The sequence below is a fragment of the Papilio polytes genome, unplaced genomic scaffold (genome assembly GCF_000836215.1).
Source record: "Papilio polytes unplaced genomic scaffold, Ppol_1.0 DF821288.1, whole genome shotgun sequence".
In the NCBI taxonomy this organism is placed as follows: Eukaryota; Metazoa; Arthropoda; class Insecta; order Lepidoptera; family Papilionidae; genus Papilio; species Papilio polytes.
Genome location: NW_013527916.1, coordinates 548,647 through 564,722, shown reverse-complemented (window position 1 = coordinate 564,722; position 16,076 = coordinate 548,647). Strand labels below are relative to the sequence as shown.

The following is a 16,076-nucleotide window of genomic DNA, read 5'->3' as shown; positions in this document are numbered from 1 at the left end:
GGTCGCCAAACGGCACGATGAAGCCACTCTGGGATTTTTCACATTTATATATTTAGTTTGCGTTTAACATTTATCAATAACTAGATTTCGTCCGCGACTCCAACCGCGTGGAATTAAAAGAAAACAAAAGTGAGTAGCCTATGTGTTGTTACAGACTATCCTCTATACCAAATTTCATCGAAATTTATTCAGCCGTTTAGGCTACCAACTGTAAAAAACATTCATCCATCCATCTATCTAAACTTTCGCATTTAGAATATTAGTATGATCGTATGATTTATTATTAACAAGTTATAATCATATTAATACTATAAATGTGAAAGTTTAGATGGATTGTTAGAGTTTGTAGCCTAAACGGCTTAACGGATATCAATGAAATTTGGCATAGATTTAGAGGGTAGTCCGTAGGAACACATAGGATACTTGTTTTTTTTTAATACCACGGGGACGGAGTCGCGGGCGAAAGCTAGTTAAAGTAATAAACTAGGGTGCAGCGAAGTTGATATATACTTTGTCAGAATGTCATGTCATGATTTTGCACGAGTTATGTAACCAAAGCTAGTTGTGATCAACAATAGTGCATAATGTAAGGTGACGATAACGCTATTTAAATTAATGAAAACCCTAGGTTCGGTAGACACAAATTATAACCTCAGCCATTACAATGCAATGTTACGTAAGACACTAATTTTTTCTAGATTTTAAAAGCACCTTGTACACGATGTACATTTTAAGTACTCCTAAAATGTTTTGAAGTAGGCACTCAATTTTGAAATAAAATCATACTTTATACCCACTTTCTGTACGTGGGGAAACTACATACTTATTGTTTATGCTCATGGTTTTCATTGTTTTTTATATACATTTTCCTATAGAACATTAGCTTTTATATGAATTTAGTTTTTGTTATACCGATACTCAAGTTCAACTAATAATAAGTACTCACGAATGTCACCAGCATATCCAGGCTTTAAAAAGCTTTACAAATAGCAAAGCTCTTAACGGAATTAACTATATATGGTTGCACTCCGAATCGAAATGTCTTAAATCTTTTAGCCGGCAGCCTTGTGTGTAACAAGGTTTGAAGTCTAAGGTAACTATTACATCTATTATACATACATCTCTTATTAACACTAATTGAGTAAGTAATTATACAATGAAATACTAAACAATGCAACACTCAAGGACGAGCGTTTTATTGTGTTTATATAATGTTTAATACTTGCAACGCTGCACAACGTGTCAGAATATAAGATATTGTAATTATAATAGTAATCAGATAGCAGCAACCGATCAAGTCGAGGTTCTGCTGTCTCGGCCACCCTTGAATCGGAATGCTAAACGTGTATTGAGTGACAGCCCAAGCCGAGGTCCCCTCGCGGGGCCCTTGGATCTAGTCACTCCATGGACTGTCCACCGAAGCGTACTAACCTCGGGAGCATCCCAATCCAGTACTAATAACGAAGTAACGGCCCCTGAGCCTCCTGAGGGAGCTCTCGAGCTTAGTTACTCATAAACGGGGTTTAGGCCAAGCGCCATCTGCGCCCGACCACCTCAAATCCAGTGAAGCTGTAAATGCCTTTTCAAGGCAAACAGTGATAAATCAGTACAAAAAAACACGTGTCAGGTATTTAGAAAGATGATAAATGATTCTCAGAACCCAATTTCTTATTTTCTTTCATAACAAACTTTTATTTAAAAATATGTAATGTTGAATCAGCGATATTAAAAGTATTTAACAGGTCCTGTCTCGTCTAAATTGTATAAATGGGATAACAGATTTCTAGTTGATTCTAGCGGTAAGGTGGGAACACACATGCCAGTAGCTGGCACACTTGCATGCAAGATACTTTCATGAACCGTTTACAGATTTGTAAATGGAAACTGGAGTGACAGTAAGTAGCTTGAAAGTTGCTTAGTTATTCAATTCAAGTGGTATGTATTCCCACCCTTATGCCCAGAGCATATATTACAATCTCGATTTCGGATTTTCCGTGTAGCTACAGCATCTCTACTTGTCATTTCACACCGACATTACTTTGGGCTAGATATTTCCTGGCGTAATAATGTTTTGACGACACAATTTGTATATATATTTGTGATAGAAACTACTATCTACCTCACCTAGGATACCGCGTAATTAAAATAGTTTTAACAATATCAGTTTTCATTAGTGACTGTAAGTAATAATATGAATATTACCAGTTAGTTTTTATATCAGTAGAATCAAAATAATTAACGATGTACCTGTGATTACAATTAACATAATCTATGGTTTTACCAAAGGAAACATCTTTATAGTATTAGTTGATGTAAAAAACAAAGGATTAAATTGTTTTGAAGAGGAGACTCTGCAATGACGTATAGTTACTGTTTGCTGCACTTTTATGACATTATCTTAACAAAAAATCTAATGTTAACATTATTTCAAGAAAAACATCGTTCGATTATAGTATTCGTGATAATGTTTTTTTTTCAATTTACTACGATCACTAAAGTAATTTGAAGTGATATATAAAGTTTACATTTATTTATAACTATCAAATTTCATATAGATGTTAGGCCACACACATGCTATTCACTGTCATCAACAACGCTTGTTTTAAATTAGTTAATTACGACAGGAGCTACGAATTTTTGGAGGTTCTATTTTAACTAGTAGTCGTTATACTTACACTTATAGCTCCACATTAACTTTAACGGGATCCTAATTTTTATAACTTTTCATTTGAATAAATAAACTTCGTTTACATACGGCGTTTGATTATAACCTATAAACATTTTCTCTATGATATTTATAGCTTGTAAAATACAGCTTTTTTATTAACACAAGATTCCTATGCTCATGAGTATCTACTTTCTGAATATTTACAACGAGCTGTCGCTGCATACTTCGTTAGCGCAATTTTGAACCACCCATTACGCCATTTTGACAGCGCGCAATTAAATAAATTAGCCGATAATATGCCCGTCTATGTCAGTTGCCCCTCAGTAAAAGTCCGGCCGAAATCGGCTCTGCCGTTTTGGAGATTACCCGAAACAAACGCGACTTGCGAACAGACAGACAAAATCTTCCCGAAATCTAGCAATTTTCTTCTGATAGTACAAACAGACACTCCAATTTTATTATATGTATAGAATAAATTACAGAGCACTCGGTGGCTTCTCTATTTAATTTCGTAATCGTTGCGAATGACAGAGTTCAATTTGAATAGTCATCTCATGGCACCTGGAAAGGATTTATTATCTATTGTGTGGTACAATACAAAAGCATAGTAAACATTCAAAGGGTTACCAATATCGTAAAACGGACATGTAATGTTTAATGCTACTTGTAATGTTTGCAAATTTTCTTTAGAAGATTTTGCACATGCCCAAAACTTATAAGACGCTCAGTTTTAACAGAATGTTATGCTAAAGTTCAAGTATAGAATGACAATCATACTAATATTATAAATGTGAAAGTTTAGATGGATGGATGGATGTTTGTTAGAGACTGAACGGATTTCACTGAAATTTGGAATAGATGTAAAGGATAGTCTGGAAGAACACATAGGCTCACTTTTGTTTTTTTTTATCCCACGAAGGCGGAGTCGCCGGGGAAGCTTGTAATGTATAATTTATCAGAACTGAACCTTAGCAGGCATAATAAAGCAGATTCTTATCTAAATTAAAACATTAATGATATTTGAAATATAAAATTTATGAAAGTCATCGTTCTGCCACTTGTATAAAATTATGTTGCCATTCCTTTTATTTTCCTTAAAAATGTTTTTTCATACATGTTTCATAGAAAACTCACGGCTAGATAAAAAGCTATTTACCTTTTAATACTTTGAGGGTAAGGAGGAAGTTTATAGGACAGTGTTATTATCATATCGAAGAAAAGCATTACAAATGTTTAAAAATTCTTTATTGGCATCTACATTCAACATTACTAATTTTAAAATAATCTACTAAATATTCACCACATTTGATTTTTATAATAAGAATTAAAATATATTTACTATGCAACCATTTATATAGAGTACTTCTAACAACCGTTTAAACTATAGTTACAGTTAACTGCAGTTTAATCTGTGACTTCTGTGACACAAACGCTCAAAAAGTCGCTAAACCCTTTGAGTATTATATTTATATAAATTTCCTAATTAATGCGGCTACAATGCCTCAAGCATCTAAAAATATGTTTAAAATTTAACATTAAACGACACAAAATACCATCTTACGATAAAACTCAATTGATAAAGTTACAAATTAATTTACTCAGACAATACATTTATAAATAGTTGGTGTTCATCAAAATTATCATAATTTACTTCATATAGAATAAAATTGGCTTATTGCTACCTTTTTTATATTTATTTGTGCCAATATAAACTACGTTAAAAATGGAATAGTAACAGTTAATTTAAAAAGCACTATAAGCTATAAAATATTTAACGGCATAGTTATCAATTTATATTCAGTATAAAATTCCATATTTATTTATATATTGCTGGACTTATTACATATTATTGCCGGAATAAATACCCTTAGAAAAATAACATGTTTATAAGTTCACATTGTACTTCGTGTCACACTTAGATTTCTCACTTAAATCTACACTCAGGCTCTCTGGCGTAACTATCGACTCTGAGTATATCTGTAAGCCATATAGTTTTGTACTGGAATACCTTTGTTAATTGTACGTAAAATTTACTTTTACTTGCCTATGTTATAAACATGGCTGACGTGAACGTAAAGGCACTTCCCAACCTTTGTAGAGGTTTACTTGATAACTAAATATAATACAAATAAAGTATAAACTAACCTGAAATATAAAAATCCTGGTAGAGGCACTTCTGTTCGTTATTTTTGTTCATATACTGTAAGAAATTAGTTTCACATATTTGCAATACGAGCGAGGGTTTTTTCATATTCCTGGTTAGTCTATATTTGTACATATTTATTTGTAGAAATAACAATTATCATATCAATTCAAAAATAGATACATCTCCGTTACTTTGCAACACGAGTGATAAAACACACTTTACAAACAAATACTGGTTTCAGACCACAAGTTAAAAAATAAATAATAATAATTTTGAAGAAGCTGCATACGTTTGTTGTTAAAATGGTGCTAGCGTTTGCACCTCGACTTTAATTTTCAGGATCTATTTTTTATTCGATGATCTGGAGACAAGGAAAATAAATTATGTAGAATAAATTTATTAATAATTAATTAGTTAATCGAATCACCAAAAAAGCTGTTTCTAACTTCCTATCTAGTTTGAAAATTTAAAAAAAAACTGATCTGAAATGGAACCGTGGTTTTTCTGATATAAACATAGAGATTTTCATCAATTCTTAAGCGATTAACTTTATGGTTAAAAAGTCAAATTTTTGCACTCAAATAACAAGCTGTAGACTAAATTGTTTTTTTTATTATTTTACTTATGCCTGGTTAAAAATAGCGGTAAACCCGCGCTAACATTCGCACTATAGGGCCGGCTACCGGTGAAATACCACGACCACACAGAAGATAGGCGTGAATTGGAAACAATTCCCGGTACACTCTGATGAGAGCGGTGCCGGAAGCCTCATTTTAGTCCCTTTTCTTAAGAGGAAAGTGGATTTGACGTTGGAGATGTCCTCTTTATGTGTGTCTCGTCCTCTGTCAAGTAAGGAGGGGCAAGGCATCTGCAATAGCGGATGTTTATGTGCAGCGGTCGCTTTCCATTTCGGTGGATTCAGGTCACCGATTGCTCGTTTGCCACCTTATATTATATATATAAAAAAAACTACTTACTATTGCGCGGCAAAACAACGGCTTGTTGATCAGTAATGGTGCAAATATAGAGGTTATTGTGGTAAGAATATTTGATAGTGAGGTGCTTATCATCACTAACACATGGATCGTAGAATCCTGGTAATTCCGACTGAAAAAAAAACATCAAATTTCTATTAGAAAATTACTTACTAATATTATAAACTAGTTTACACCTACGACTGCGTCCGCAAGGAAATAAAAAAACAAAAGTAAGTCGCCTATGTATTCTTCCAGACTCTTTAACATCTATGACAAACATTGATATTGGTTTAGCAGTTGAGACTACAAACTCTAACATCCATCCATCCATTCATCTAAACTTTCACATTTATATTATTAGTATGATTATAACCAGTTAATGATAAATCATGCGATCATACCAATATTATTAATGCGAATGTTTAGATGAATTGATGGATGTCTTTTAGTGATCCGTGCAGAACGGATCTTAATGAAATTAGGTATAGATTTAGAGTATAGTCTGGAAGAACACGTAGGCTACTTTTTTTAGATACACTATTTTTTTTAATATACCTGTCAAAAATAACATTGCCAGTTTTAATAATATATAATTCCTTATTAATATTAAATTCTGCAATATACCTTGCTAGCTTCTAATAACTCGAGCCTGGAATCCTTAACAAGGCACTGTAGAGGTATCGTAACTTCAATAACTTCGGAATATCCTTGTGGTGTTTCTGCTTGGTCACCGTCTCCCGCTTCATCTGTTGATACTTCATGACTATCCGCACCTACAATTATATACAATTATATTATACTAGCTCTTCCCGTGCGACTTCATTCGCATGAAATTATAATTTTTTTTTATTTTTTTGCATTTGTCAAATTATCAATTACAAATGTCAAAATGACATGACATGATGACAACCTTGCTTCCTTGATGTTGGCAGCCAATTATGGTCTATTCTCACATTAGGGTTTTTATTCAAAATATTTAACCCTAAGTTTAATGGCGTTAAAATATGTAGTCTTAAGCGTGACGCAAGTGTAGGGCTTTTTATTAAATAAAAGAATTATTCAAAAATATGCTGTAATTGCTGACATCTTAGGCAACAAAGAAGTGAGTGTTTACATTTTATTATAATAGTATAGATAGATAAAATATTTATTATTTTATTGTTTACTTTTGTCAAATTTTTCAATTGCACAAATAAGGGTTTTGTCATTGGATAACAATTACCATTACCATGGCAACCTTGATGTTGTCAGCTCGTAGCTTTTGACCCTTTCCCGCAGGACGACTTTTTCCAAATCATTCACTCCCTAAGCTTAACAGCGTGCAAATACATAGCCTAAAGCGTGGCATTAATGTAGAGCTTTTTATCAAAAAAGGAATTATCCAAAAATATACCGTGATTACTTACATCCTTTGTAACTCAGTGAGTGTTTACGCTTTATTATATTAAGTATAGATTAGTGTAGATAGATTTACCTGCAGGTAATTTTCCATACAAAGCTTGCAATATAACCAAGCCTTTCTTCTTTTCCTCATCATTCTTGATTCTCGAGTAGGTTTCACGCATCAATTCTACAGTAGCTCGGGCTTGTTGCTGCATTTCTTGTAACCTGTTATAAAATAAACTTTATAATAAAAGATCAAGGGCTAAATTTATTAGATATCTATATAGCTTACGCTCGCGACTCCGTCCACGTGGTATAAAAAACCAAAGTACGTAGCCTATGTGTTCTTCCTGACTATGCTCTACATCTGTGCCAAATATCATCCAAATCCGTTTAGCCGTTTATGCTACAAACATCCATCCATCCATCCATCCATCCATCCATCCAACCTTTCACACTTATAATATTAAGTATTTACGAATATATTACCATGTCAATAATTTTCTTACTACCATAAGAAGTACAATTTTCCCTCAATTAACTTTAAATTTATCCAAACGGGAAAAATCTTTAGAAATGTGTGTGATGTATGATTACAAAAGATAATTTGACGTGATGACGTCTCAAAGCGAACGCTTACGCCGATCGTCCAAGTCTATCGTTTGAACCGCGCTCTCGTTTGAACCGCGCTCTCGTTTTTACCGCGCTCTCGTTTGAACTGCGGTCTCGTTTGAAACACGCACTCGTTTTTACCCCGCTCTCGTTTGAAACGCGTTCTCGTTTGAACTGCGGTCTCGTTTGAACCGCACACTCGTTTGAACCGCGCCCTCGTTTGAAACGCACTCTCGTTTGAACCGCGCTCTCGTTTGTAGCGCGCCCTCGTTTTTACCGCGCTCTCGTTTGAACCGCGTTATCTTTTGAACCGCGCTCTCGTTTGAACCGCGGTCTTGTTTAAACCGAGCTTTCGTTTAAATCGCGCTTTCATTTGAACCACGCTCTCGTTTAAACCGCGCTCTTGTATGAACCGAGCTTCCGTTTGAACCGTGCTCTCGTTTGTACTGCGCTCTCGTTTGTACCGCGCCTTCGTTTGAACCACGCTCTCGTTTGAGCCACGGTCGCGTTTGAACCGCGCTCTCGTTTGAACCGCGCTCTCGTTTGAACCTTGCTCTCGCTTGAACCGTTTTTTTGCTTGCACGCTCAGCTCAAGCGCAGGCAAAATATAACAAAATATCATGCTTTTTCATTGACGCCTATCATACATTTATACCACGTTATCGAATCAAAATGTAATTATTTACCTTTCGAAATTAGCTTCCATAGATCTTTGCCTTTCTCTTTCTTGGCGTTCTTTAACTATAGGATCCAGGACCATTTTCTTGAGGACCAGCCATGACACCAATGGGACAACAGTGGCATAGAACACCGGTGATGGCATTACTTCATCACAAAGATGCATTGGCACTACTATTGTTTGTGAGGAACAGCTCCACCTAGAAACAATTTTCAACCTTATTAGTATACACAATAGGGGTTACATTTACATGATTCTAATTTCTTCCATCAATTTATCCTCGCTTTTCATTTGCCTTCTATATTAATATAATAAAGGGTATACACACTACTTTTTTGCGGTGAATTTCAGCAATCACAGCATATTTTTGAATAATTCTTTGTTTAATACAATGCCTTACACTTACAAAACGCTTTAGGGTTTATATTTTCGCGCTATTAAAATTAGAAAAATCCTTCATGCGTGAAAGGGACCATAAACTACTAGGTGCCAACATTAAGTAAGCGAGGATATTATGGTAACAGTAATTGTTATCAAATACCAAAAGCCTTCGATGTTATTTGTGCGTTTGACTTTTGACATTTTCAATTGAGAATTTGAGAAATGTAAATATTAAATTAACGGCCACACGGCGACAGCTAGTTTGTAATAAAAGGATAGGGGAGTTAAAATTTTTTAGCACTTTATATAATCCTCAGTTCATTATAATGTTTAGTGTTTGTTGTTTTTTTTTATTATTTCTTTCGGTAATTTGTTTTTGTCATCAGTTATTAGTTTTGATTATAAGTAGTTCATGTCTTTTTTTTTTGGTTGTATTTTGTATTTTGTGTTCAAGTGTATTTAATATGTTGCAATGTGTTTTTGAGCTGATTAAATGTTCCTTATTATTATTATTCTTATTATTATTTAAAGTAAGCAAAGCAGTTGGAGAGCATTATATTTCTATTTTATATGTTAGAGAATTTAAATACGATATACAGGTATACTTGCTTAAGTTTGAGTACAACTCCTGTGGGAACTCCAACCATAACCGCAGCTGAAACACTACTATTCTGTGATACTTTCTTTTCTGCACCATATTCAACTAACGCACCGAATGTACCGAATCTGTAACAAGTAAGGTATTTCGTTAGAGATAATAATTCGTTAAAAATGTAAGCGCTCTCGTAAATGATAAATACAACGTAGATTTTGAGACAAAACTTGCAAATAATAAAATTTTGTTGAAAAATAACTTTTCTCACATTACTGTTACTAGTTAATAATTTTAGATAACCATTTATTCTGTTTTTACTCTCTTTCATACAATTTCCACAAAATAATGGCGGTAATCACATAAATAATGTGATTTTCGCCATGTATAGATTGTGAAGTATGAGTATTTACAAAACATACGGCTAAGTACTGAAACTTTTAAATATGTAACAGCGTTTTAAATAATGACAAGCATAAATTCCATAATAATTTTAACATCTGTCGAATAAACGGTTTCAACCAAGAGGAGTGTTATAGATTCGTTTCAGTATTCAGCCGTTGGACGTTCTACTAATGTGTAAATGAATGTAAAATGCGAAGTATAGGCCTTTGCCCGATTCCTCCCGCCCCGCCTTCATAGCATTTAACTCGCTAACATATACAAATCGCTTAGCATTTTTTCCGCACAGTTTTACACTTAAATAGGTTTTTAATTTCATTTTTCGCAGGAAACTACGCAGAATTAACGTTCGTTGTCAATCGTCCACGCAACAGCGCCGGCGCAGGCTAACCCATTCTCGAAAGATCAACATTTTTGTGTTCATTTGAACAAGTTTGCAAATGCAACAATAAGGGCCTGGTCCACCAAATTGTAGATTGATAAACCAACATGTAAAATATGTGTTGGAAAAATTGGAGTTTGTTTCCTTATCTGACAGTGACGTCATTTTTAAGCTATCTGAGCCACTATCAGACAGATAGGACAGGACACAGTCTTATGTATTTAATTGTGCGTGGAGGCATAATACAACGCAAGGTTTCACTAAGAGATTTATTTTAATTAGAATTTTAAAAATGGTTGTAAATTATGGTCGAATTTCGACCAATGGGCAACCACTAGTATATAAAGCATGTAATTCATTTAATTACAACATTGCAAACTATATGTTAAAATAATAAACATTACGTAATATTATAACGGAGATTATTACATAAGTTTATGTTAACGCGACATAGTGATCAGATTATTTATTATTACTTCAATATATTACAATGTACTTATTTATTGAATAAGATATAAGATTACGTTTCCTTCTGAATAATTTTATTATATCCATATTCAATAGAATTATTATATTGTTAGTTGAATAAGGTGTTGACAGATGATAAAAAACATAAAACTTTGAACATAACACATTTTTTGTTTCCACATATAAGTATGTAAATATGTGAAAATTGCGTCATCTCGAGATTGAGATAAATTCAACAAGAACACATTTTCTATACATATACTAAAATTGGAGTGTCTGTAATATCAAAAGAATTGAGGAAGATGGTGTATGCGTTGCTGATAACGAAAATCGCATTTATAAATCTTTTGTCTGTATGTCTGTCGGCAAGCCTTTCACTGGAGGGTAGCTGACATAGACATATTATAGGCTACTTTTTTGTCTTAATATAGCGTGGACGAAGTCGCGGGTAACAACTAGTATTATATAAATAAAGAACCAAACAATAGTTTTATTATAAAACAGCACAGCAAATAACTGATTGGTGAAAGCATTGCAAAGTAATCTATCATATCTCAATATTAAAAATGCGAAAGTTTAAGTGGATGGATGGATGTTTGTTAGAGTTTGTGGCCATTACTGATTGGATATCAATGAAATTTGTCATATAGGGGATATTCTAGAAGAACAGACAAGCAACTTATTTTTGTTTTTAATTTTATGAAGAGGCGGGACAAAGTTAGTATTTATATAATTATGTAAAAATGAAGTATGCTTCAGATGCATATTTTAACATGAATGATATGTCTACTGACATGAATATTTTAATATCAATTCGCTAGCATTACATTTGTAATAGTCTAATCTAATTTACAACCTAATTTCGTTTGTTACACTAATAAAAACAAAGAATATATAAATAAAAATAGAAAATTATTGAGAAAAAAACAACATACTCACTTGAGAGCCAATCTTAATTTCATATCAAACTGTGGCAGTTTCCTCATCACGTTGAAAGAAATGAACGAATGAGGATTTCCAATCTGCAGGGCAGTATTTGTATGGTATTTATCCGAGTCTCTGACATACATGGATGTCATAGATGAGCCACTTTGACCACCTGCACGATATGTCAGGTATCCAACTGAATGTGCATCTAACTGTAATGCCATAGCTGGAAACATAAGTCAGAACTATAAATACCGCTAACATCCTTTAAAGAAGGAAATTTTAAAATTAACTCTGATCAATCACACAATTAGCTGTGATGTAAAATTAAAAAAAAAAGTTTAAACACACATTTTGTTATATAGGATGTAAAAAATCGCTGCGTATTTTGGAATAATCACAATTTTCATAAAAGCTCTATACCTTAATTTAGGGGTTAATAAATTGGAAAATTGTTATCCGAGTAAGGGAAGAAACTACAACTCAATAGCATCAAATATGCAAGGTTGCCATAATACTTATGATTTTAACTAATGGCAAGGATTTTCTTATCATTATAGCATTAGTATATTAATATTTGCAATTGAATGTTGTACATATTGTAAACAATAAAATAAATCATACTTATATTACAATTGCGAAAGTTTAGATGGATGTTTGTTAGAGTTTGTAGCCTAAATGGCTGAATGGATATTGATAAAATTTGGGATAGGTATAGATGATAGACTGGAAGAACACATTGCTTTGTTTTTTTGTTAATTTTACGGGGCTGGAGTCTCGGGCGAAAGCTGTTTTACTAATAAATATGTCTATGAATCTGCATATGAACATCTAGTAAATTATAAAGAACAATTTCACTTACTTGAAACAAAACTTGGCACTATCCCTCTCGAAGAAAATTGCAGTACAGTCCCACAATTTAGAAACATCAGTCGAGACAATGTTCGAAAAACTTTGAGCCCCAGAAGAGGTCCATTTCCTATACCACATTCTACTTCAGTCCAACCTTTTTCTGAACTTAAATGACGATTTGACACATTCACTGATCCTGTACCTAAAATATATATAAATTGAATTATGTGATTGCTTTTGGTGTAAATTCAGAAGAAAACTTTCAACAACTCATATAAATAAGTTGATAACCTAACAAAACAGTTATGTAAAAATGTGTAATGAGTTTTAATGAGTTGAATAAAAATTTATGAAAATTGAAAGCAATGGATATTTAATATAAGTTGATTTTATACTGCTATTAGATATTTTTAAAGTTACCATTTCCATTCTGTGTTGAAATATTTCCAGACAAAGTCATTGTATTCCTTAGTGTTACTGGTGCATCAATGGATTGCTGAATCGTCATTCCGGAAACTTCTATGTTGGGAATTAAGGCTGTGTCATCCCTAAAATATAAACAATCAGTAAAAATTCTTGACATCAAAATGTTAATAATGATATATAAAAAGTGTTTGTACTCATTTGGATCTTTATTTAATCACTTCATTGAAGTTTTCTCAAATTAATTAAGTTGTTCTAGAAAATTTTATTTTAACAAGCTTTTAGTATGTTCATTATATTATTTGGCAAAACACTTGAAGTATTTATATATTACTTACAGAATTTCATATTGATCATAATACTTTGCAAACATATCTGTTGCATTTATTGACAATGTGATAATGCCACGTGGGTTTGCAGTTTGCTGTAACCGTCGTTCTTCTCTCTCCCGTTTTAGCCTGAATGAGACAAACATTTATTAACTATGAATATATTTTTTTGAGAAGAATGCTATAATATTAGGCAAGCCGACTGCTGACCCTAAATAACTGGGAAAAGGCGAAGATAGAAGAAGAAGAAGTATGCTATAATATGTCTATCTATTTCCTAATTCCACATAATATTACTAGCCATTACATAAATTTAAGTTACAATCATTTAAGATAGCAATATAGCAAATAATGTAAAAATTAGGATGGATTGTATGTTTGTTACTATGTATCTTCAAAACTGCTTAACATATCTTGATGAAATTTAGCACAGATGTAAAACATAGTCTAAAAGATCAATAGGCTACTCACTATGCATGTTTTTGAATTCCCTCATTTATATTTGAAGCTTAAATTAAAGTGAAGTCGTACCTTTCATATTCATCTCTAATTTCCTTTGGTGTTCGAGTCCTAAAGATAACCTCCCATCCATCCACATCTAATCCACGTTTTCCTGTAAAAGATATAATTTTAATTAGTTACTTTAAAGTTCAATACAAAAATGCACAGTAAATTTTAGATAATTTCTGAATATTAAAATAAATTACCTAAGGTATCATAAATAGCTCTCTTGTGGGAATCAGACAGTACTTCATAAGCTTCTTTCACTTTGTTAAAAATCTGCTCAGCCCATTTTTGTTTTTTGCTATCCGTGCTATGTTTGTCGGGATGAAACATGCGTGAGAAACGGCGGTATGCACTGTTTATTTCATCCGTTGAAGCCTGAAGATGAAAATAATAATGTTTAAAGGCTTTTTATACTTGCTTACACTTTTCTTATAATTAATAACTTATAGGGTAGTTTCAGAGTGGTGAATGTTTTCAATGATTTGATACTTTTGACAGTGGTAGTGCACGCTTTAACATCTTAGCACGAATGGGCCGGCACGCCCGGTGTAATACCACAACCACACAGAAGACAGGCGTGAAATGGAAGAAATTCCGTGTTTCGTCTGATGAGTGTGGTGCCGGAGGCCTAATTTAAGTCCCTTTCTCTTTACCACCCTTTTCTTTTAAAGAGAGGTTGGGAAGAGGAAGTGGATATGACGGTGGAGGAGATGCATAGGAAGGGGAAATATTCTCTTTATGTGTGTCTCCTCCTCTGTCGTATAAGGATAGGCAACGCATCTGCAATTGCGGATGTCTATGGGCACCGGTCGCTTCGCCATTTTGGCGGTTTCAGGTGGCCGCTTGCTCGTTTGCCACTTTGTGTTATAAAAAAAAACCTTATGATAAATGAAAAATGTTCATCATTGGGCAGTGGAAAAGGCTCACAGCCTGCGCTCTGTCTGTAAGGCCTCTTCAAAATTATGCAATAACCATTAATAATATATTTACTACTAAACAAAATAAACAATGATATAAAATGTACAATCATAAAGTAAGATTTTTATATATTTAGATATATAGATTACAGAAGAATTTGTGATTGTACGAGCTTGAGAAATTTTACATAGCATTATCAATAAAAAAATTCTTTATTAATATTCACTCGGAGTTAGTAATGCATTCGTCTGTTGATGGCGAAACGACCACGAGTGTACACGCAAGGTAATGACGGTGAAACGGAGAGTTGATAAGTGTGAGATAACTTTACAGTGAATAAAGCAACCAGGGAGAATTTTTCTAAGTTCGATATTTTTTAAATTAGGGCAGGCTTACGCGCCATAGTGGGGACGTATATGACGAAGAAATAAATTATATCAAATTGCACTATAAAATGTTAATAATAATTCTATTAATACTTCGACTAAAGTTTCTATAATGGATAAAATTCAACCAACATTACATCTTACTTTTGAGCACATTATGCAGCAAAACTATCTTCTTCACGATAAATAAATCATAATAATATAACCTCAAATTTGTGAAGCGGCATGAAGAAATAATTAATATCATGATGTAATACGTTCAATGTAAAGATAATAAGAATCCTGGTATTTTGTAATATTACATATAGTTTTTATCAATTAATTATTGACATAACTTTGGTAGTTATATAATAATGTTGCAATAATACTGAAATACTAAGTAACATGCGGTTAAATATTTACCGTTTTTGACACGTTTAATAATTGATAATAATTATCTTCAAGCAAAATACTTTCTCCTTCTTCGTCCATTGTAAATACTTTTCTAAAAATTTAATTTATTATATTTCTATCAGTGTGTTAGACCCGCCGTTGTCACATTTATTTTACTATCACGATGACACTAGTTCCTGTGTTGCCAGTATCATCGAACGTTTTTTGTTTCCTTTACTGGTTTTTTCAAAGAAAAGTGTTTCGTGTTTTGTAATTTTATTTAAAATATTGCCATTTTATTATATGATAATCCGTTACTTGTTTTTTTTTATTTATACCGTACGGATCACAATTTAGAAGTAAGCTAATATGTTCAGAGGTAACTATAGTAGCTCAGCCTAAATGCGTATAGAATCAGTTTAGATAGTCTAATAGATAATAGGAGATAGTTATTTACTATCACTGCCTTTTTGAAAATCCACGATTAACGTATGTGTAGTTGATTATAGGATACAAATTAAAAAAAAATAGAGAAGGAAGTGTAACAATACCATATGATATAATAAATTCATCCCGCATTATACAGTAATATGGATCATGTGTGATAGATAAAGATAAATAGCGTAATCGGCGGTAATCTGATAAGGGAGGGTATTACGGATAGGTCCAAAC

The 16,076-nt window shown here is 33.0% G+C and overlaps 1 protein-coding gene across 1 annotated transcript; it reads right to left on the bottom strand.

The window, feature by feature from the left end:
- Window positions 1-4,071: 4,071 nt before the first annotated feature.
- LOC106109520 (dnaJ homolog subfamily C member 11) lies at window positions 4,072-15,593 on the bottom strand. The gene is made up of 13 exons (XM_013291053.1): window positions 15,435-15,593; window positions 13,929-14,103; window positions 13,753-13,834; window positions 13,231-13,350; window positions 12,890-13,017; window positions 12,480-12,671; window positions 11,630-11,843; window positions 9,456-9,572; window positions 8,473-8,664; window positions 7,266-7,399; window positions 6,416-6,564; window positions 5,792-5,921; window positions 4,072-5,175 (listed from the first exon to the last, which is right to left on the bottom strand). The coding sequence occupies exons 1-13, from the start codon at window positions 15,501-15,503 to the stop codon at window positions 5,150-5,152; spliced, it is 1,728 nt and encodes a 575-aa protein (XP_013146507.1). The 5' UTR covers window positions 15,504-15,593; the 3' UTR covers window positions 4,072-5,149.
- Between the last annotated feature and the right edge of the window lie 483 nt (window positions 15,594-16,076).

Coding starts and splice junctions, on each gene's coding strand:
- LOC106109520 (XM_013291053.1), bottom strand. CDS start 15,503: ATGGACGAAGAAGGAGAAAGTATTTTGCTTGAAGATAATTATTATCAA. Junction 13,018..13,230: donor TATGATCAATATGAAATTCT/GTAAGTAATATA, acceptor TTTATATTTTAG/GGATGACACAGCCTTAATTC. Junction 7,400..8,472: donor ATGGAAGCTAATTTCGAAAG/GTAAATAATTAC, acceptor ATTTTATAACAG/GTTACAAGAAATGCAGCAAC.